This window comes from Mizuhopecten yessoensis, unplaced genomic scaffold, assembly GCF_002113885.1.
Source record: "Mizuhopecten yessoensis strain PY_sf001 unplaced genomic scaffold, ASM211388v2 scaffold10591, whole genome shotgun sequence".
NCBI classification, from domain to species: Eukaryota; Metazoa; Mollusca; class Bivalvia; order Pectinida; family Pectinidae; genus Mizuhopecten; species Mizuhopecten yessoensis.
In genome coordinates, this window is record NW_018408623.1 from 68,839 (window position 1) to 91,625 (window position 22,787).

Here is a 22,787-nt window from a genome sequence, read left to right on the forward strand (position 1 = left end):
TAGTCTTATATTCGGAATCAAAATGAAAGTTGGAATATGTTGCACACGATAATGATATAATTTTATAATAATTATTTTATTTAAATGCTCTAGGAGGAATTGTGTTACCGCACATTTAACACCCACACAGGTGTCAGGCAATGAGGTCCCATTTATCCTGAAATTAATTCTGAAACTAACGGTTTCTTATTTAAGCTTTCTATACCCATACCTTTTGGTAGTTATCTTGTTTTTAAATTCCAAGCGGGGACCGACGCTAATGTTAAATCTCCATAGGCGTTGACCCCACCTTTTAACAAACACTTTTATTCCACAATTCAGTATCAATACAATTGCGTATGATATGTCTTTAGGGTAATTTAAGTTTATCAATAGAAATCTGAGCTGAAAGTTAGATCTTAAATTGTTCCGATTTTTCCCCGGAACAAATTTCGCGCAGGGATAAATACAGTGAACATCGTGAATCCGACCTTGACCTCCAAGAGGGGGTTGTTTTTGGAAGTTAATTCGAAAGTTTCTCTTTGCTCATTTTGTGAAGAATCCAGACTTAAATTTATTTGTTGATTGTATGGGAATCTGACTACAGTCGGTAGATTCTATAACAGCCTCGTTATTTGACATGTCGTGATCAGAAACTGGGGAAACCGTGGCTGTGAGACGTGTGAAACTGATATCATTACAAAGATCTGACGGTTATGTGTGCTGTGACTCATATCAGTAGGTCTGTAACATATGTTTCAGTAGGTCTATAGAATATGTGTATTTCAGACATTTGTAACGAACCCCTGTTGATCAGTGCAGCGTAACAGACGATATTTCAAATAAATTGCACGAGTGTTAAAATTGTTTCCATTGCCGGCATTGGTGATTTCAACCGATGTGCATTTTGCTTCGCCTCGCCCGATACAAGTTTCTTTTAGACCCAATATTTCAACCGATGTGCATTTTGTACGATATTGCAGACCTTGGTCTTGTTTTTGTTGTAATAAAAGTATTTTTTATTTCCTTTTTTTCTTTTGCACATACATTTTCAATGACATTGTCAAGTCTCACAATGCCCAGCGATATATGTCAGCAGCTGTCGTGTTTATTTACATTGGATATTGTAGTTCCGGTCAGTGTTGTATTAAAACGCTAAGAATTGTGTCTCGTGCTGCATCAACGACACAGCTTTCAAAGAGGCTATATAGTGGCAATGCCATGCAAATGTAAATATAATACAATAATTCACTCCGTTTTCCTACGATATTACACGATGTAAGATATGAGAAGTGTTCATCGGGGCTCAAGTTGACGCTGATTCAAGTTCTGCTAAAGTATTTTGATTTTGATTTTATCGTCGGTATGCCTGTTTTATTATTCGGTACATGGCATTACTTGGGTTTGATTCATGTGTAGATGGCCGGTGTCTTCGATAACGAAGAAGACGCTTAACCTGCCGGAACACCTGATCTTATTCTCTTAGTACTTTTTTGCCTCAATAAAAGCTGTATGTATATCTCTCTACCGACGTTGTATTCGAAAGCAAATGCATTGCATCATCTGTTTCCAGAGAACTTCGTTTCGTTGATGATTATTTGTAGGGTCTCTGTGGTTCTTGTTATGTTACTTCTTCATCACTGTTTAGTTGTAATAGTGTCCGTGTATGTCGTCGCATATTGTTTTCTACTTTTCTGTTATTGGACATTTGTGAAGTCGCACACAGATGGAATGTGTGCTGTGGTGGTCTATGTTAATTGTCGTTGATTCAGATGCAGAACAAAATGGGTCTTAGTATGCGAAAGTCTGTTGAATGTTCAACGAGTAAACCCTCTCCATGCCACCCTCTCCACCTTATTCTGCAAACAAACCCGCGAAATAGGGAGGGGGTTGCAATAGCATAAATCTACACTAGTTTCATGAGTTATATTGTCAGTCGAAGATCTAGTCGATAACTCAATCGTTAGCATACGTACACACACACGAACCACGCACTAACGAGCATCATGCATGAATGCTTGTTTTGTTTTGTGCTACGTTACGAGGTACAAATTTGATCAAACAGTGGGGATTAAAGCATAGCGAGGTATTTGTATTCCTTTCCTCGCTTTGTGTTTCTTACCTGGCATGCAAGGACGTACCTACACCAAAACACACGCCCTCGCCAGTGGACTCCCCCGACCCATTCTTAATATTTTAATGTGTTATTACAACAACCCAAAATTGTCAAAACCATCCTTGCCCAGGAATATGGATTACATAAAACATACTTTGAGTGTATGTGATACACGCCAAAGACCGAAAGAAAGACGGACAAACAAATTGACTTTAATATTGCCTACGTAGCAGTTACTTGTTCATGTCGACATCTAGCAGGCTTTTTCTTTCTCTCCCCTGATGTCTGTTCACGCTATGGTATATTTTATCAATTGTGTTTTACAATACAATACGTGAAAATTGATTTATAGTTTGATATTTCATAACAATGTATGTCTAACGTGTAAATGCCAACATTTATCACATAAACACGTGGTTGTGGTTTTGGGATCGATTTTTCATTAGTTTTTTTTATCATTTTAATGGAAATAACTTTTGTTCGATACATCAAGCGCAAATATTTCAGATAATTCGTTTTTGATGACACCATATCTAAATAAATAGGATTGGTACCTGGCATCTCAATGCATTTCGAGATCGCAGCATAGACAAGGTAAGTCTTCATTTCAAAACTCTTATTTGTATAAAGATAAACAACATTACCATCCGTTGATGTGAACAGTACTGATGTAACAATTAACTTCTTTGGATAGACAAAATGTCTCTGTGATGTAGAAAGGGACATCGCAAATAAAGGTTAAGTTTTTCATGTTTAGCACTAGACTTAAACTTAAAACTCTGATACCGAGAGGGGAGATTTATCTGTCTGCATCACACAGGAGTGATTGATTTTTCACACACTCTTCAGGCAAAAATAAGGTTATAAAAAATAGCAAACCATGTGTACCGCACCATCACCAACACCCCACTATATTTATCACAAATTAAAAGATTTACCTTTATGTAAGTGATAACGCGACTGTGACGTTTTCAGAATAAAGGCGCCTACAAGCTGATTATTTAGCTAAAAGGTAGTTTGATTTTATCCTAGCATTTGTTCAGTGTTGGAGGAAAACGCTTTTGATGATTTTAAAGGTTGCGGTATCCAATTTCAGAATGGTTTATTCTTATGGAATTTAAAAACGAATTCATTATATAGCAACGTTTTCATTAGGTCATTTAATTATTTATATAGTGACATTGTACATTTTATATCGTAGCTTTTATGAAGGTTATCAACATTTCAATTAGGTTCTTAATATTGATACAGAACTTTATTCATTAAGTTAATGTATTTATTTATTTAATTGGAATCCCGCGAACGCATCACTATGTTTACCATACAGAACGTCTATACCTTCCAAAACAAGGACATTAGATATTTATACCTAATATTTGGGTTCTAAAAAGAGCTAATTCAATCGCAATCGCTCGTTTTTGTATTAATATTGTTCCAGAATTTACACAATGATTTACCAAGGACTTATTGTGACAGTGGGAGTCATCGTCACCCTGAACGCCCTTCAAATTTCCTGTCAGTGTCTTGAGTGTCCGACCAAGACTCATCCACAAGATGCATTTTGTCAGGACGATTTCGGTACGGATTTATACCATATCACTTAGGCGCTTTATCGTAACGCTATTTCAAATGAGTAACCAATGAGTGATCACATATATTTTCGTAAGAGATTTTAACTAATTGTACGTTTTTTATACGGTATACGTTTGATGGATATTACCTGAGAAGTCACCATGAGAAAAGTGATTCAGAAAGGTTTACCTTTATTTTACAGTGATCAGAACGACTATTACTGATGTGACGGAAGTAGATCCAAAAACGTCGTACAAGATCGATATTGTAAAGGTGTTCAAGGTGTGTATTTAAATGATGGTTTCATTATTAATTGCTCTCGTTTTGTTTTTCTATCGCCAACAGATTTTTTGCTGAAAATTTAAAATATAGTCGTACCATCAAGAAATTATAATCATTTTGTATCAAGGCTTAATCGTTTTATTCGTTTCTTACCTCAAGATACACAATAAAATAGATAACATCAAATTTCATTTTATATTGTAAAATGCTTCATTTTGTTATAATGGAAGTAGCTTAAAGAAAAAGGATTCCATTCTTTAGTCTCAGCTAGTGGTTTCAACTTTATTAAGACATATTGAAAATGTTAACGTTTTGAAAATATATTCCGAGTTACTGATATTATATAATTTCATTATTAAAGTAACTAATGTTTATTTTACTTTCAACTGTCATTTACATCACGTTACTTCCATTTTTAATGTTTATGAAAGCTAACTTTAAGATTGTTACAATGTATGACTATATAGATTGAGTTGAGTAAGAAATACTGGATTATTTTAAGCTGGTCTCCTTCGTCTCTCTGTTTTCAGGAGCCGGCTGTTCCATCCATAGTTCCGACATGTGTTCCATCGGGTTTATCGGTAAAGATTCCTCAATGTGATAATCTGTTAAAATCATATGATGCGCTAAAGTGGAGTGCACTAAAACGCGTCATAAACAAATACATCAATACACTTCCTCTGTAAATTTGGTGCTGCATAGTGGCTATGATGTATTGTAATAAAGATAATATCACCATTGTTGATACAAATTTCTCATATCATTTATTTTGTTTTTGCCATTCTATTGCATTATTTCCTCTTTTATTGTACACTGTTTTTCTTCATTTTTGTCATAATTCCATTCATCGTTAACACAGTGCAAATACTTGGAGGATACCAAGTGTCCATTTCGCCGAAAGTGTTAGACTGCATATATGTTTTCATATTCACAGGTGCCTCCTGAATGCTTTTTCAGCTTGCACGTACTCAACGCTTCACTGCCTTGCGGCGTAGAACTTGAAGTTGGGCAGGAGTATCTGATTAGTGGTTAGTATTTCATCGGCAGTAAGTATACCTAACATGTAATATCAGTAGTATAATCATGCAAACCATAAAATATCAGCAATATTATTATTTCGTCCATGTTACATCAGTAATGTAATTATACATCACAGAATAATCATACACATCACATTATATCAGCAGTAAAATGTACATACCATGTAATATCAAAAGTATTACACACCATGTAACATCACACATATTATTATAGAAACTTTTTTTATATCAGTAATATAAGAAATATCCGTAGTATAATTATACACACCATGTTATACCAGTAGTAAATACAATTATACATACCGTGTGATACCAGCAGTTTCAATGAGACATCCTGATTTGTTGAGACAAGTGATACAGGAATTGTACCTTTCAAAGAAACTGATGTATTTGGCTTTCTCCTAACACGCTTTTAATAATCACGCACAGCATAATGTAGCACTACATTTTAATTGATTTGTATTCTAACATAACAGGTACTGAAGAAGATGGTGAGATGATAATAGACGCGTGCAGTCTAGCTATACCTTGGGAGGAAGTAACAAGCCATATGAAGATCGGTCTCAACAAGCGTTATAAGAAGAACTGTCAATGTCAGGTACGTTGTATTCTTTTAATCAATATTTAATAAACCTTTAATATTTATTATTTCTTTCACATTGCGATCGATTTAAAATTGATGACGCTAACATTTCCACACTCGAGAATTTGCACTTGCGTAGTATATTTTTTAAGATACAATGAAATATAAATTGATGAATTTTATACTTTGATCCTTTAACACAGTAGTCGGTTCTTTGAGAAATGAAATGTTGATATTTTATTTTGGTTATAATAAGCTACATTGTAATACATACATTGTTATAAAAATAAGATTACTTTGAAGTGGTTACCATGGAAAAATTCCCGGATTAAGCCTTTAGGATTGACGAAACTAGATCACTCTCTATATGCTGCTACTATGTATGTTCACGTTGATTAAATTTAAAAGATAGAGCTACGTTGTATATATGCTATTGGATTACCGTCATTTTGAAGCTTCTCCTCCCGCCCCGTTTAACATGAGACAACCGTTAGAATCAAACATTTTGTTGACGTTCGGCTGTTCAAGGAATCGTGTTTGCGCTGATGACTAATACACTTTAAAAGCGAAAACATAAGTAGATATCTATATTAAGGTCAACAATAACTAAATATTAAGAATGTAAATATACAAATTTGAAATACGTGTTGATTTCAAACAAAAAAGACCTGTCGCTCATTCGATATGTAGATTTCCTGGGAGGCACAGTATTTTACCGGATTTAAATTTAGTTAGAAAGTACAGATGAAGCCTTGCTGATTGACTGCTTTAAATATTAAGTTACATAAGTCATTTTGGCTGATTTAGTTTTCTTTTTCATTAACATTTTTATCTGATTTCAATTTAAATAGCTAAGACCTAAATAGAATACCTGGTATTTTTTGTATATTTTTAATACATTTGCGTCAGTTGTAAAGTATTTTTTTCTCTTGGCCATAACAAAATGAGAACCTAACGCATTATGTGAGTATTTCTCTAAATTACTGTATTTGATCAAAGTTATGAAATTGTTTTGCAGCTGAATATATTTTTTTTGTATTATTTTTCAATATCGCATATTTTCAACAGTTGATACTTAACGTGTAAACCTTCCTTTGATAGACCGGGGAAGACAATTGTATCGTGGAACCACCTGAGGATGAACTTTGTTTTTGTCAGTATGCAACCTGCGTAGAGGTTAAGAAGGATGACTGTGCACCAGTATGTAAATGGAAGAAGAGTAAAACCTTCAAAACATGTGTCGAAGGTCCTTGATCCGCGTGCTAAGTGCTAGAAAGGCGGACATTATCCAAATTGGACGAGCAGGGTTGTCATGTAAAATCGTATTGGAAATACATGTAATGACACCAATAAACTGCATATCTCATTCTCCTAAAATATCATGTTTTTATTTTCATTTCATTATACTTAAATCCCCCACAAGTATATTCATGTGTACATTGTACACGTGTTACATACATTTTACTTTCAACGCAGAAATTATCCCTTATACCATTTGAAATATCATATAAGTAGACGAAATGTAACACTGTATACTTTAGAAGTGGAATTATGTAATGTAGATTGTGAAGAATTCAAAAGATATTTGAACCAACTTTGCGCGTCCTCTCCTCAATATGTTTGTTCTACAGGTATCAGAACATTATATTTTCTTCACTTCACTTTACTCATAACAAACTTAAGAAACGCTTTATTATCTATAATGCGAGTTTCTTTTCCTTGAGAGGTGAAGGGCGACAACCTATATCTTTGTAAACTTCTTCGATCATTATTTTATAATTCATCTTGGTGGACAGTTTCTTAGTTGAGATCGGTGAAAATGGGAAAAATTATGACTGCAGTCTGCCGGAAAGTTTGGCACGGAACTCAACAAAACTATTATCAACCAGAAACTCAATAATTTTCACGATTTCACACTTAGTATGGTTTATTTTAGGCCTTCCATATCTGATAGGAAAGCTTCCCTTGATGATAGTAACATTGAAAGATCATAAACAATAAATCGACCATGTCTATAATGGGAACTTTGCTATTCGTCTTAATCCTAAAAAAACCTGTTAAATACATGCACTGGATACTATGTACATATTTTAGCGTTTTAGCGTTAGTAATATTTTATCGATTTGCGTGCTTTAAATAAATGCGCTAAATAATAATTGAACTAATAAATTATTATTTGGGGTTTTGGGTTTTTTTATTCCTTTTACATCTTATACGCGTAAGCCCTAAAGAAAATATAAAAAACGAGGTACATGACGTAGATATTTTTATTTCTATAGCACGACTGAAAATACGGTTTAAGTGCAAGTGCATGAAGTGTTTAAAGCAGTAATATGTCTCTGGCATCCAGTTCCAGTAATGAGTTTCGGATAAAATCATTTAGCTAAACGTGTATCATCAGTACTTCTATTGATAGACAAAAAATTGATAAACTATCGTCGACAATTAAGAATAACTGAATTCGTAACACACTTCTCACTATTGTTGTACCAGTACTACTACATTCATCATTTTGAGGTAAACTGAGCAAGACGATATCAACAAGCAAATGCGGGGTTCATTTCAAAAAACTGTATACGGAACATTATATATAGATATAAAGTTCGTAAATGTACCTAGTGTACAAGACAAAAGTTCTACGACTTTTGTTCAACACTACTGATAAAATTTGTGTCAGCTTACTGCAAATGCTTCACAAACGTCAACGTAGAGTGGTCATATTTTTTAAAGCTCCCACGTGGGCTCGAACCTGGGACCCTTGGTTTAGTAGTTTGGTGCTCTACCGAATTTGTATATGTTAAGTTAAGCTGTATGTACTGTTTGGCACATCTAAGGAAAGGAGAAAGGTTCTGGTCGTCCCTGCGTCACAAAGGTGAGATAATTAGCGCGCATCCCTTTCACATTGAGCGATATTATTCTTAGCTTCGTCGCCTTTCAACATACGAAGGCGAAGAAATGGATCGAGCAAAAGAAAATTATTTTGTACCTTGCTATATTGGTCTCTTCGTTCCTTTGCAATTTAAGTCTACAGAGACGAAAGAACGAAGAACGCTAATGTCCAGTGTTCCTTCACCACTGCAACATGAAGGCGACGAAGCGATTATTATTTTCCATCGTCTCCTGTAGCTCCAGATTGCTACATCGGTAAGTAAGGAGTATTATAACAAGACCTCTTGTGACAAAGTGTGTTCATATTTCAACGGGAAAAAACTACATATGAAACCAAATATCTTCAAAGGTTTATGCGGTTTTCAATGTTTTCTTCGTTTCGTCGTTTTACGTCGATGAGTTACAATGTACTTTTCTCGTGTAGTAATAATAAAATATTTTACGTATCGGACATTATGGTGGCATATTTCTGCCATCCACTTGCGACTTACGAGTTACGTATGTCGACATAATTATTGAAAGATGTCGACATAATCTGAGAATATGTCGACATAATCTGAGAAGATGTCGACATAACTGTTAAATTATGTCGACATATTATCACATTTGCCGAGATAATTTTGCCGAGATAATTATCTCGTAAGTGGGTAACTCGGCTTTTTATCGTGTTAATGCTCGGGTGTGACATCGACTTGCCACTTACGACTTGCCACTTACGACTTATTTATGTCGACATCCTAGTAGATTATTGCCGACTTACCAAAACGAGGCTTGTGCACGAGGACCGCGAAGGTGGGCTGATGGTGACTGAACAGTGGTGACTATACTGGTGAGTAACTTGGTAAAATCAATGTAAATATGGGAAATCAAAGATATGGATATTACAGTAGGTTACTATGATGTACAGAGTTTATCAATCAAAGAGGGATTTTACATAAATAAGTCGTAAGTGGCAAGTCGTAAGTCGATGTCACACCCGAGCATTAACACGATAAAAAGCCGAGTTACCCACTTACGAGATAATTATCTCGGCAAAATTATCTCGGCAAATGTGATAATATGTCGACATAATTTAAAAGTTATGTCGACATCTTCTCAGATTATGTCGACATATTCTCAGATTATGTCGACATCTTTCAATAATTATGTCGACATACGTAACTCGTAAGTCGCAAGTGGATGGCAGAAATATGCCACCATAGGACATAAAGTATTTTGGATACCAGTGTCACTTTATCTGCAATAAATTATTTGAAAATGAACCCAGATAGAGGATATTACATGTCACATCATGACACGAAATTAAAAAACTCTTTAATCATATGAATTGAATTCATGTGCTAACCTACCAAAGCTCTGAAGGGAGAGAGAGCAAAGAAATAGGATGGTAATATTTCAGTCTTTCATTTCATTTACTATACATTTATGTGACTGTTATTGAAAATTCAAAAACATTATGTCCATCTAGCACTATTTTGATATTTGTTATTTAACAGAATAAGAAAGCGTGCTTGCAGTGAATATTGACGGAAGTCGTAAAATAAATGATTAACATGCACATTTACGAATGTTGTCTTAATAGTCATTATGTAATACAACCGTGCCTAAATTAGCTTTTGGTGCACTTGTTTTGCACCTTTCTTGCTTCTCCATTGACCCTTTCTCTTAAACTGGCATTTAAGCGTTTGTGAGAAACACTGCTTTGCTTCATGAAGACATTGTCCTGCTGTAGACTCCGTTGCAATGCAGTCATCATTGGCACATCTCACAATCTTGTAAATCAAGATAAGGTTCCTCAGATTCATAGTCCTGTATTTTTATGAATGAAAATGTATGAAGACTTGAAAGCAAAAAGCAAAGAAGTGGCAGGTTAACCTACTACGGAGTTTATCAGGAAATTTTCGCTGCAGTTTAAATTTCGCCTTATTCGCTCTCCAAAATTAATCATTTCACAACATATCATCTTAGAGGACTTTCATGTGGATGGCGAAATTAACACCGCGAATCCAAACAATTGCTAGATTTGAAGTAACCAGCAAAGCCTCAACAAAGACAACACTGGTTCAAACAGTTTTGTTTGAAAATTGTACATCATCAATATTGTGTACTGTTATCCTATCAAACCGGTTTGATACTTACACTCTGGATTTTTGATTGATATTATTAATGATAATAATTTATTTTCATTGTCGGTTTTCTGATCATGGTCATTAAGGTATTGATGGACGAGTTCCAGGTTCATGTTTTTGTGTTAGGCCGGGTTTTTTTTTGTTTTTGTTTTTTTTTTGTATTCTATTGTTTTATAATTTTTAATTCTCTATTTCAGTTCGTATGTATCGTCATTGCCAACTGAACAGTACTCTATACTGTAAACATATATGGATATTTATCTTAACTCCAGACTCGCTCATGTCAATTACCGTAGCATCATATAAACCCTACTTACCATACAACCTGTTCTTTGTTCAAGTTTGACCAACTTAAACATATATATACCTTACTGGTCGAGTATGTGGCAACCCTATTCCTCTTAACATTGTGCCGCGGTACCGTTTTCTTTATTATTTTTAACGTTCAAATTTATTTTCAATTCGATCGCTGATATCATAAGAACAGTCCAACTTTTGTAAACAAATTTGCATATTGAACATTGTATACGATCTTAGATGAATTTTCATCATTTAACAAGCCCTTGGTTTGAAATCTGGCAGAAGTGATTAACATTTATATCAGTGTTATTTTACTGACGTAATGATGTGAGTATTGTCCATGGTTTTCTATTCAGTGTTATAGTTCCTGCTAAGTTCTGTCAAGACCCTCAAGATAGATTGCCTCTAAAACTTGGCAGTTGTGAAATGTTGGTACTGTCGTTATTATTTATTTACTTACATATATATTCTGGTCATCTGTAGTGTTATCTTCAATTACAATTTCCAAAAATCTAAAATTGGGGCCAGTATATCGGTAAATGCGAAAGACTGTTATTACTAACTAATCGTCTGTGGAATTTTTCTTCTTTTTTCAAATGACAGCACTTTATGCGAACAAGCATCCGATATAGTACTTTATAAACACATTATGATAACTAAACGTTTAAATCGGACCATTATTTTCCAAACATTTTCGTGTTCAAATGCAATTGAGTATATGCATTTCTTTAATGATTGTTTCGAATAGTCATACCAGCTTCGAAGATAATAAAATATTTAACTTTCCATCACACTTATGTCATGCTCTTCAAAGTCCTGAATCACTCCATGTTCTTCTGTCCCTCGTTTTTCATTATATCAGCATTATCATCACAATGGAGTTCAGAGGACTTTTGATGAGAGTGGCGATTCTCCTCGTCTTTCACACTTTAACTTTAACAGATGGGATGTGTCCTATATATCCGGACAAGATATATCCACAAGAGGCATTTTGTGCTGCAGATTTTGGTAAGAAAAATTTCGAAGAAAATGATGGGAAAATTTGTCGTGAAATAAGAACTACTGGCATCCGGTTGTGTTTATAGTTAGTTAAATCAATTTTTCATTACTCCTTTCTGCAGAAATGACAATATCCATTGATTGTTTACATGATAAGCCACAGCAGGTCTTAAATTTATTGTTACAGTGATCAAATCAACTGTGGATGATTTAACTAACTTCGGGGACGATCCTCTCACCACTGATATCGTCGAGAAAGTGTTCAAGGTTTGTCTGTCATCTTTTAAAAACGTTTTTCGCTTTACCACTGTGCTTTAAATACGTTATATCTTATCTTGTCTATCTTTATACTGTGAACATGGTACCACATAGATATATCCATACAACAACTTTTCCAACACCGGAAATTATGGAGTTTTATTTGTATTTGTTATTTGTATATCGTTCCCTTTTAGTTGAATTCATTTTTTCTGAAAATAGCACATTTTTCGTGAGCAGAGTTAAGATGTGTGTACACATTTATGTACCGGAATCTCTTCAATGCTGTAACAAAACCATAGACCTTCTTTTTATAGTTCTGAAGGAAAGCATTTCTTGTTCAAACTTACATTGAAAACTGAAAAGGCATATTCAAGTAAGGCTACTAAAAATAATAAAAAGGTCAGTAGTAATCAAAAAAAACGATTTAAAAAAAAAAAAATTTAAGACAGAGGTATACCGTAACATAATCATTTAGACAATAAGAAAGGTTAGTAACATTGAACTATTACCAGTAATGCCTTTAATGGGATTGATGTTTTGATTATGTCTAATTCTTGGCAGCAAATTCCAAACCAATAAGTTCATACGATGTTTTCTTTTTTCTCATAATTTCATTTAGCAATGATAAGGACTTTATCTGGATCACTTAATGTCACCTTACCACTATACAAATTGCTGTGATTGTAATCTGTCACCATAGTAACCTTTGATTCTATTTAAGTTGAAAATATCGCTAGGGAATTTCAAAGGAGTAATACCCAGTATACACTGGCCATTATATGATATATCACGGATGCGCTAAAACTCGGTTTATATGTTTAATTGTTATGTTTTCAGGGAAATGTGACAAAGGACTGCTACAAGTATGTGTGGACACTGCGAGGGTCACTGCCATGTGGCGTACAACTTACACTGGATCAGACATTCCTTATTAGTGGTCAGTAACGAAATATGCAGATTTTCTTTGATAGAGAATTATACAATATTGGAAAACATCAAATAACCCCATCCAAGGTTTGGTTTATGTTCACTAACACCAGATACCATAACAAACAAGTAAAGGTCAACAAATAAATAAAACACTAACATTTGATCAGTAACATTGACTACCATTAGGACCAGAAAATCTCGCTGTCCGCAAAATTAATGTTGTGTCCTTGTTAAAATGTTACCCAATAATTTCCAAGAGATTTGGATAATACGATTTGTTGAATTAGTAAACATTAATAGTATAGTACAAAATGATATATTATTTATATTATAACATGATATTGTATTTCTAGTACATTATGATATATAACTTGAGTTATAACATGATATTGTACTTCTAGTACATTATGATCTATAACTTGAGCTATAACATGATATTGTACTTCTAGTACATTATGATATGTTACTTGAGTTATAACACGATATTGTATTTCTAATGCATTATGATACTGTATATACATGTAACTTAACTTATATGATGATATTGTATTTTTAGTAAAAAAAAAAAAAAATAAAAAAAATTTTTTTTTTTAAAAAAAAAAAAATATTGTTTTATTTTTTTTTTTTTAAAAAAAAAAATTTTTTTTTTTTTTTACTAAAAATACAATATCATCTTATAAGTTAAGTTATATATATATATATGATAATGCACTAGGAATACAACATCATGTTATTATTTAACTCCTACCAATGATATATATATATATATGATAATGCACTAGGAATACAACATCATGTTATTATTTAACTCCTACCAATGATATATATATATATAACTTAACTTATAACATGATATTGTACTTCTAGTACATTATGATATATTACTTATATTGTGACTTGATATTGTATTTCTCGTACATTATGATATATAACTTGAGTTATAACATGATATTGTATTTCTAATGCATTATGATACTGTATATACATGTAACTTAACTTATAAGATGATATTGTATNTTTTTTTTTTTAAAAAAAAAAAAAAAAAAAAAAAAAAAATAATAGTATTGATTCATTATTGTCTTGGATGTAAAGTCCATGGCATAGATACAAATAAATTATGAGATATAATTATCATGAATGTTTGAATACACCACAGAAATAATCTAAAATTGTAAAACAAATAATACCAAAGTTTAAGCAAAACTGCAGTTCGAACAAAAGTTTCCTTGAGAACATTTGTCATGATTAAAATGAAAAGACCACTTCAGGGGTGAAGCGATAGTTCGAACGCCAAACCCTGAAAGCGGTGTGTGATAACCTTTATTATTATCGCACTAATGAGGAGGGGGAATATAAAAAGAACGGTTCTGGTGTTAAACAATCATGCTACACGTAGGCGGCATTACGTTGTATAGTATACAGATGATAAAACGAATCTTGATTTTTAACTTTTGATTCTACAGGGAAATGAATAGCTTAACGCCAATCTCTGTCGTATTGTATTAAATAGATGTACTCTTCCAATTGGTATGTATTTCTGCATTGCAGGTCTTATGGAAGAAGATGTGCTCATAATGGACGCGTGCGGCCTACGTGAACCCTGGGATGACGTTACCAGTCATATGAAAATTGGTGTCATTGAGCGGCTTTTGGCTACAATAAATCATGTGTTTTCGAAATAATGTTTCATTTAAACCGTGCCAGCTACAAGGTAACGGCTACAAGACTGCAGCTAAAAGGTAACGGCTACAAGATTGCAGCTACAAGGTAACGGACAATATTTGTTATTTCATCATATTTTATTGAGTAAACAATAGGATTGAACAGCAGGCTAGGCCTATATAAGTTCTCTCCTTAGGTTGACATGACAAAGACAAAGATGAACGAAATGGTTTGTAAGAAAATATTGATGCAAATTATATATAATAAGTAGCATAGACATATATTTAGCAGATGGTATAGGGGAGATAATTTCATGTGTGTTTCAATTACATATAAATATTTAATTGATATTTTTAGCTATACAATGCTCTTATTAAAACGTCAATCATAATTAAGTAGTAATAGGAAAGCAATGCCCTAATGATATATTAAACAGAGAAATTGCTACAAATGTATTTTATTTTTTTTTATTTTTTTTGCAAGTCAATAATGCTCCCTGTTCATACCCTGCTGCTGTTGCATGAAGTAGTTAAAAGCATAGAACCATTTAGTATCAATATATATATATATATCATTGGTAGGAGTGATAAAAACTAAGGGATACAACAACATCAAAATATGAAAAAATAAAATGAGGCAATTCAGCTAGAAGATTTTGAAAATGTAGTGTAAATGTAAGATGTATTGCCAGTGTTCTATGTGTAAATCTTTCATCCCATCCAGTTTCAGACAAGTCTCTAACGGCCTCTACCGTTCACATATTATCCACACGAGAAGAACCCAGATTCAACCACAGAACACTAAGCATTCAAACTTAGCACATTTATGTTTTACTTTATTGCACCCATCAGTAAAAACAGCACCCAAAGCTTAATCCTTTAAGTTTATAATATTAAAACATCAATGTAGACAGTCAGTAGAATCACATAATGGTTTAAGGACAGTATTTTATCAGTTATGACTATATATAACAAAATTTATAGATTGTTTTGATTAGTTAAACACGTCTTCTTGTGTTGTATATATATTTAAGAACACTATCAAGTATAGATTTATCTTCAGTATTGTTAAACATAGTCAAGATGGAGACTCTTTCAAGTGATCTTTGAACAGATCATAGTTCAGGTTACTCGCCTCATTTCTCAGTTGACATAAGTTTATGATACCATTTCTGCTTTCACAATTTTTAAATACATTCGAGATATCATTATTAAAACATATTTTATTATTATACCTTGGCCTTAAATTTATTAAGAGTAGGGGAATATACTGTATCATTTTCAAGTCCATTGAACTTGTTGCACACTACTGGGAAGAAGCTTTTAGCATAGGATTATGTACGGACAATATCGAGGATTGTAGTCTACCATCAGTCAACCACCTTTTCACGCGGTATTTAGATCAAAAGAAATATAATCCTGATCAAAGGAGTTTCCAAACATATGTAGAAATGCAGCAACAATGATAAAGTTCCAATAAGACCCTTTAGTATGTTATAAATTCACTAATTATGGCTACAGCAGATAATAACAATGTTAAAACCAACCTCAGTGACTCATAGTCGACCACTAGAATGACCACTAGGAATACATAGGTTGGCAGTATGTTGACATTTGGCGTGTATTATCAGTTAGAGTTTATGTTTCTGTATTCCAATTTAGGTATATGTTGTCAAAACATTGAACAATGCATTGATCGATCGGAATCAAAACTGTTAGTATCAGTAAAATTTCTATGTGGTATTGACAGACTAAGAAGAATATATTTCAGCAACATTATCAAAACCACGAACAATATAGTCAAAACGGAAACATTCATACTTATTCGCGTGTTTTCCGCTATTATATCTTATATAGAGTACCTTTATTCAGCCATACATATATTTCAAGATACCAAAGTTTTCAAGTTTGCGTTCAGCGAGTTATTTTAACTATGATACAAAATTATAAAGGCGTGTCTTGAAATCCATTTTTTTCTACATTTTCGAAGGTCGATCATAGTTTGTACTAACTTTCCTGCAATTGCTTACAAAATTACTTTAATGATGAGTTCTGTAAAATCACTCATTTTCGTGTTGTTTTAGTTTTGTTGATTTCGTGGGTAATATTCATCCACGAATTCTTTTGTCGTCCATGAGTTAATTACAAATTTGATATAAAGCAATTCTCCGTTTGAGAGGACACTCGTAATCCATGAATTCCTGTATCCACGAAGTGGTATTTTGTCGAGTAACCACGAAATTTGAGCCTAACGAAAATATCCGATTTCACAGTATACGTCTGTATTGACGAGGATAGAAACACTGGGGGTAGCGCTTACATTATTATTTTAAGTACTGACATAAATACTAGTAGATTATAGGAATTGGAAAGATAACGAAATTGTCAGTCTCATGTACGTGTAGTGTAATAAACGATCACCAGCATCATGTTACAAACATAGTACAGTAATGACTCTTCGATTTCCTATACTCTGTACTAATATGCATATTATTCCATTACAGATCATCGGAGATGACAGGTGTGAGGTAGACCCAGCCCTTGGCAAGTCCTGTTACTGCAAGTACGCCACCTGTGTACAGTTTGCCCAGGCCGGCTGTGCACCCGAGTGTAAATGGAAACAAAGTCAATCCTTCAGTACCTGCATCACTAATAGCATACCTTGAACTGTACCAGCTTAACAAGAAACCATTTTGTCTTTGAACAGTTCAAACAAACAGATGTGATTGTAAAAATAAAATTATTTAATTGCATCCCCAGAAAATTTCATGGTTTTTTGTATACCGGGAGATTTTCGCCGAAGTTTGATTGTTATTATTTAAATCGCCCTACATGATAAAACAGCGAATATTTGAACAAAGCATACCATATAAAAATATTACATACGATTGTCGAAATTTATACTGGGAAATTATAATATTTTCAGTTGAAGGATAAAAGTTTCACTGGGCAAAAAATTCTCGGAACATTGTGCACGTCATATAAAATATCAATTTAAAATTTCGGCGATATATTTAGACACACATTCTAGAAAGAGGTTTAAAGCGCTCATTAAACATGTGTTACAAAGCTCGTTACTTTTCTATGATACCTTCGTCAGACATATGGCTAAAAATTAGGGCAGCCACAACACATAGGAAAACCGATATATCGCAATGCACGAGCACATCGTATCGTATAACAATTAAACATAGCTGTATTGCAACACTTTTCAAAAAGTTAACTTTATGTATTGGCCAATTTTGATAACTTTGCAAAGTACTACACATTCGAACAGGGATGCAATTAACCATAAATAAGCCATTACCAGTGGCAGGAATTAGTTAAAATTTGGTTTAACGAAAATCTGTGTGATCCATTATAAATTTCATTCAGTTTGATAACATTCTGACATTATTGGTTTTTTAAATTGAGCACCCTTTTCCTATGCTAATATATCTAGATATGTATCACAATACATTCCTTCTGTGCAGCAACATAACGTGATACACTCCCGGCGTGTTGCGACACCCATACTACATATACAGCAATGATTCCGATCGCTCATTTTATTAGGAAGTAAACTACACATCTTATCAGGTAATAGATGATTTAGAAAACATAACAAATGAGTAACATCGTTAGAGTGAATGCTTATATCAGTGCTGTGCATTTGATCATTCGTCTTTTTTATAAATTTATTCAAAACAAATACGTATCCTGGAAAAATACAGCTTGTATGTTTTCTAGCACATGATATTGATAGCATAACGTTAAAGGGGGAGTAATTCATGATCACCACTTTGATGCTGATTCCTTTTTCAAATTTCTTCAAAAATAAATGACCATACGTTAATCAATAATTGTTAATTTCATTGTCTTATATTTCAATTCCTACTCGAGTTGGACTCAATGCAACTACCAAATGTAACCTGTTTCATTTGCCGATGAATTTGACCAGATAAACATTGAATGTTCGTTTGGTTTTGCGAAGGGAGATCACATGTCTGATCTATTGACATATTTAAACAAAGATACCACTTGATGAGATTTCACGTTTTTATTGAAGCAACACAAGAAATTGTTCAAACAACTATAAACAATCAATCAGCAAAATATTATCACTATCAGCTCACGGTTGCTAGCGTTAGTGACAAGTCATGTACTACTCTAGAAGTTTTCCCTTCAGCTACCCATTATGCCTTGTGTAGGTATCAAAACCCGGGAGGCTACAAATTATCGAAAACAACGTGGATTCAAATGGGTCCTTTTTGTGTTTTTTTTCATCAAGCAGCATCATGCTTCTCTAACAAATTGTTGTCAGTCTAGTTTACTTATCATATACCAAGTATTCCTCCATCCCCTATATTTACGTGACAATGATAAGAATTTTATCATCAAAAGCATGATTTTTACAAGAGAAAGTAACCCAATTAATGGCGCTACCTATAATCATTGGATCAAAGAAAGACATTGAAACAAGATCGTCTATATTTATGAGAAATTTGTCGCATTAACGGCAAAACGAAAGAGAATTATCTTTTCGTGTTTCGTATATACGGTTACCTCCCTTTTAATTTCATTTTGAATATAATGGTAGCTGGATGTGGCCAGGATTTTTAAGTTGGCCAGTTAGCTGAGTTGTTAAAGCGATAGAAGAATGGTCGGAGGTCAAGAGTTCGAAACCTGATCTGGATCACTTACATGTGTACACCTGGAACAATGGTGCTGATTTCTTTTTTATATTTTATTTATACTATCATATTTATAAACGTTCCGCAAGTTGTTGGTTTCATTTTGTGTGTGTGTTCCCCGAGGTTGGCCGTTACCTTGTAGCTGGACAACAAGTCTCCATGGTTTAAAGGGAAAGTTCAGATGTTCATATTATTTTTTAAGTAATAACCAAAAGTAAATTTCATGTAATATTTCATGGGCGTTTAATACAAAAAAAACAGATTTAAGCATTTGCAATTTCTTTTGAATGAATTTTTTTGACGATGAAACGGAATAAAACGTAACGTAAAAAGTGGGTATGTCACTGGCATATATGTTATAGAAATGGAAGATAAGGAAGCAAGTATGAAATCATTTAGTTTGTCAATGTATAAAGCCAAACGAAGCGAAGTATCAAAGATAAAGAGATCGGAAATTAAAGTCTAGAGTGTTCCGAAACATTGTTAGAAAGTGAGAATTCTATATAGAACCCTTTTTCTTAAATCTGATATTTCATGTAAATCGTGCCAGAACTACTTCCAGCTACGAAGTTACGGCCAACCTTGGTGACTGATAGTTCAGCTACAAAGTGATCGCCAACCTCGGAGACTGATAGTCCAGATAAAAGGTTACGGCCAACCTCGATGAATTGTATCCTCGATATCCATGGCCAGGGGTTACGCTCACTATTCGCCATTGTTGTTCGGCTGATTTTTTTTAAAAGAAAATTGAACTTTACTGTAGAGTTATGATGGTTAATGTTAAGAAAGTAGAGGCTTAAGCTTTCATGAAATATTTCCACGGGTGCACTACACTTGTACAATTAAGGACTTCAAATTAACAAAACTGAGGTATTGCCCATGCCTGTTCAGTCTCCAAAACATTACTTCGAAAGTGCTTCTCCAACTGTGATTGCAATGTCGTTTTCAGAATAGATGATGTTTTATTTAGAATATACAGCAATATTTATACAACAATTAAATTGACAAACACACACATTTAACTAGCTATGAAACACCATACCACTATTAAAGATCATTCAGCATTGCACTAGTATAATAATAATCATAATATAATACAACATTTGATATAGCGCCCTATCTAGCTAACATAAGCCACTCAAAAGAGCTTTACAGTACTTAGATGTACAATTAATACAATTAGGATATACAATTTTGAGGAATTCGCAGGAGCTGCCTTATCAGGCGCTAACTGCTAGTCCTACTATGCCACCTGGCTAATATCTCCCTATGTGTGTATGCCTGCGTGTGTGCTGGAGATGTATTGTGTCATTATAAACACATTACTTTATTTTAACAGTAAAAACAGTGATAACGCACATTAACTACATTAATTTACTTCAGAAAAGAATAGATTGTCCTTGGAAGTCTAACAAATAGAAATAATGATCTGTCAATAAAAAAGTAAATAATATACACAAGTGTATAGTCCAAAATATAAGGTGAGAGAGCTTTACTGAAAAGCCGTCTGGTATATGGTAAGCTTTGGTCATGTTCAAGTCACATTAGCGGTTATGGATGTTCTCTTCCTTTTACTTTTGTTTAAATCCCCTGTATGCTACCGTCAGCGTACCCAAAATTGGACATTTTTGTTATATATTGGTGTGTTTCTTAGCATAGATTCAATTTCAAAAATGTTTTTGAACAGGCGAGACTGTTGCCTGAAAAGGACACTTTTTGTACTGGGGGGTGGGGGGAGATAAACGATTAATATAAGCAGGAAAGCACACGTAGTTCAAATGTGTTCAGACTCAAAGGAGATTCCAATTATATATCTTCTGCAAACAGCTTGCTTCAGTTGAGAAAAATATTAGAAAATCATGTTCAAATAGATAGCGTTAGTTAGGGAGATTTATGTTTTTATTATGTAATTATAATTGATTTATTGCATTGCACTGGTCAATGTAGTGATCAATAAAGTGACCGTTTACAATGAGTTACAGACCATATGATGATCGTCAATTAACTAAATGACTGTTTGAGATGAGACACTTGGTATGTACTGGGTATGAAGGATACAATGTGTTTATACATTTAAATGGATCTGATGAATTATTATTACAAATTTTCAGACAGCTTCGTAGTTTCTCATACTTCTGATACTACTAAGAATGTATATTTTTGTCTTGAAATATGTTTTCTGAGGAACTGCAAATGTCAAAAATTATGCCTTTACACACGATTTTGGTCAATTTGTGACATTTAATTATATAAATGGCTTCATTGTTATCTGTAGTTTGTTCAAATTATGAATCTGAACCCAAATGAAGCTGATAATTTGCTGTGAACAAACCCTATCAACCAAAGCATACAGTGTCTAACAAAATCACAATGTTTTCATTGTAGGTAATTTCTAAGTCAATATACAATTAAATTGACATCAGTAATAGTATCTTGTAGTGACAATTGCATACCTAATAATACTTCTATAGCATGTCAATGTCCTGGCCCGTTCTCACACAAGTGTCCCGTTTTGGAGTTCACTGATGGTCAATAACATAATGTACTTATTGTATAACAAAACATGCTATCCCTCATTGCTATTCGCCGTGTACACTTCCTGTTGTTTACCTCTTTAATTTCCATATTAGTTGATGTATGTTATGTTGGTTTTATTGATAATCAGTATTTTTAACCGTTTTCTTGACCATATTGATAAATGATGTTAGTTCGTGACATTTTCAATTCAAGCTATGTTACAAGTTATAACTGTACGTATATCTCTCCATCCGAAATTCGCAAGCAAAGGCATTGCATCTTCTGTTTCCAGAGAACTTCGTTTCGTTGATGATCATTTGTGGGGTCTCTGTGGCTCTTGTTATTTTACTTCTATATCAATGTTTAGTTGTAATAGTATCCGTGCATGTCGTCGCTGTGCTATATTGTTTCTACTTTTCTGTTATCGGTAACGCAGATAGCTGCAAAGTGTGCTGTGGTGGTCTATGCTAATTGTCGTTGAGTCAGATGCCAAAATAAATTCGGTATTGGTACGAAATTTTGTTGAATGTTCAACGAGTAAGTACTCTGCATGTCATCCCTCCACCTTATTCTGCAAATAAACCCGGGGAAATAGGGAGGGGTTGCAATAACATAAATCTACACTAGTTTCATGAGTTATATCGTCAGTCGAAGATCTAGTCGATAACTCAATCGTTAGCATACGAACACACACACGAACCACGCACCAACAAGCATCATGCATGAATGCTTGTTTTGTTTTGTGCTACATTACGAGGTACAAATTTGTTCATGCGGTGGGGAATTAAAGCATAGCGAGGTATTTTTATTCCTTTGCCCGCTTTGTGTTTCTTACTTGGCATGCAAGGACGTACCT

The 22,787-nt window shown here is 33.7% G+C and overlaps 1 protein-coding gene across 1 annotated transcript; it reads left to right on the forward strand.

The window, feature by feature from the left end:
- The first annotated feature begins 2,639 nt into the window (after positions 1–2,639).
- LOC110461210 (metalloproteinase inhibitor 2-like) lies at positions 2,640–6,941 on the forward strand. Its single transcript, XM_021514583.1, has 7 exons — positions 2,640–2,689; positions 3,534–3,673; positions 3,870–3,949; positions 4,480–4,530; positions 4,884–4,977; positions 5,466–5,587; positions 6,674–6,941. The coding sequence occupies exons 2-7, from the start codon at positions 3,544–3,546 to the stop codon at positions 6,824–6,826; spliced, it is 630 nt and encodes a 209-aa protein (XP_021370258.1). The 5' UTR covers positions 2,640–2,689; positions 3,534–3,543; the 3' UTR covers positions 6,827–6,941.
- Positions 6,942–22,787: the final 15,846 nt, after the last annotated feature.

Bases quoted from the DNA above. Each gene is read 5' to 3' on its own strand.
- LOC110461210 (XM_021514583.1), top strand. From the start codon at position 3,544: ATGATTTACCAAGGACTTATTGTGACAGTGGGAGTCATCGTCACCCTG. The intron at 3,950-4,479 runs GTGTGTATTTAA...CTCTGTTTTCAG, and splicing joins ATATTGTAAAGGTGTTCAAG to GAGCCGGCTGTTCCATCCAT. The intron at 5,588-6,673 runs GTACGTTGTATT...TTCCTTTGATAG, and splicing joins AGAAGAACTGTCAATGTCAG to ACCGGGGAAGACAATTGTAT.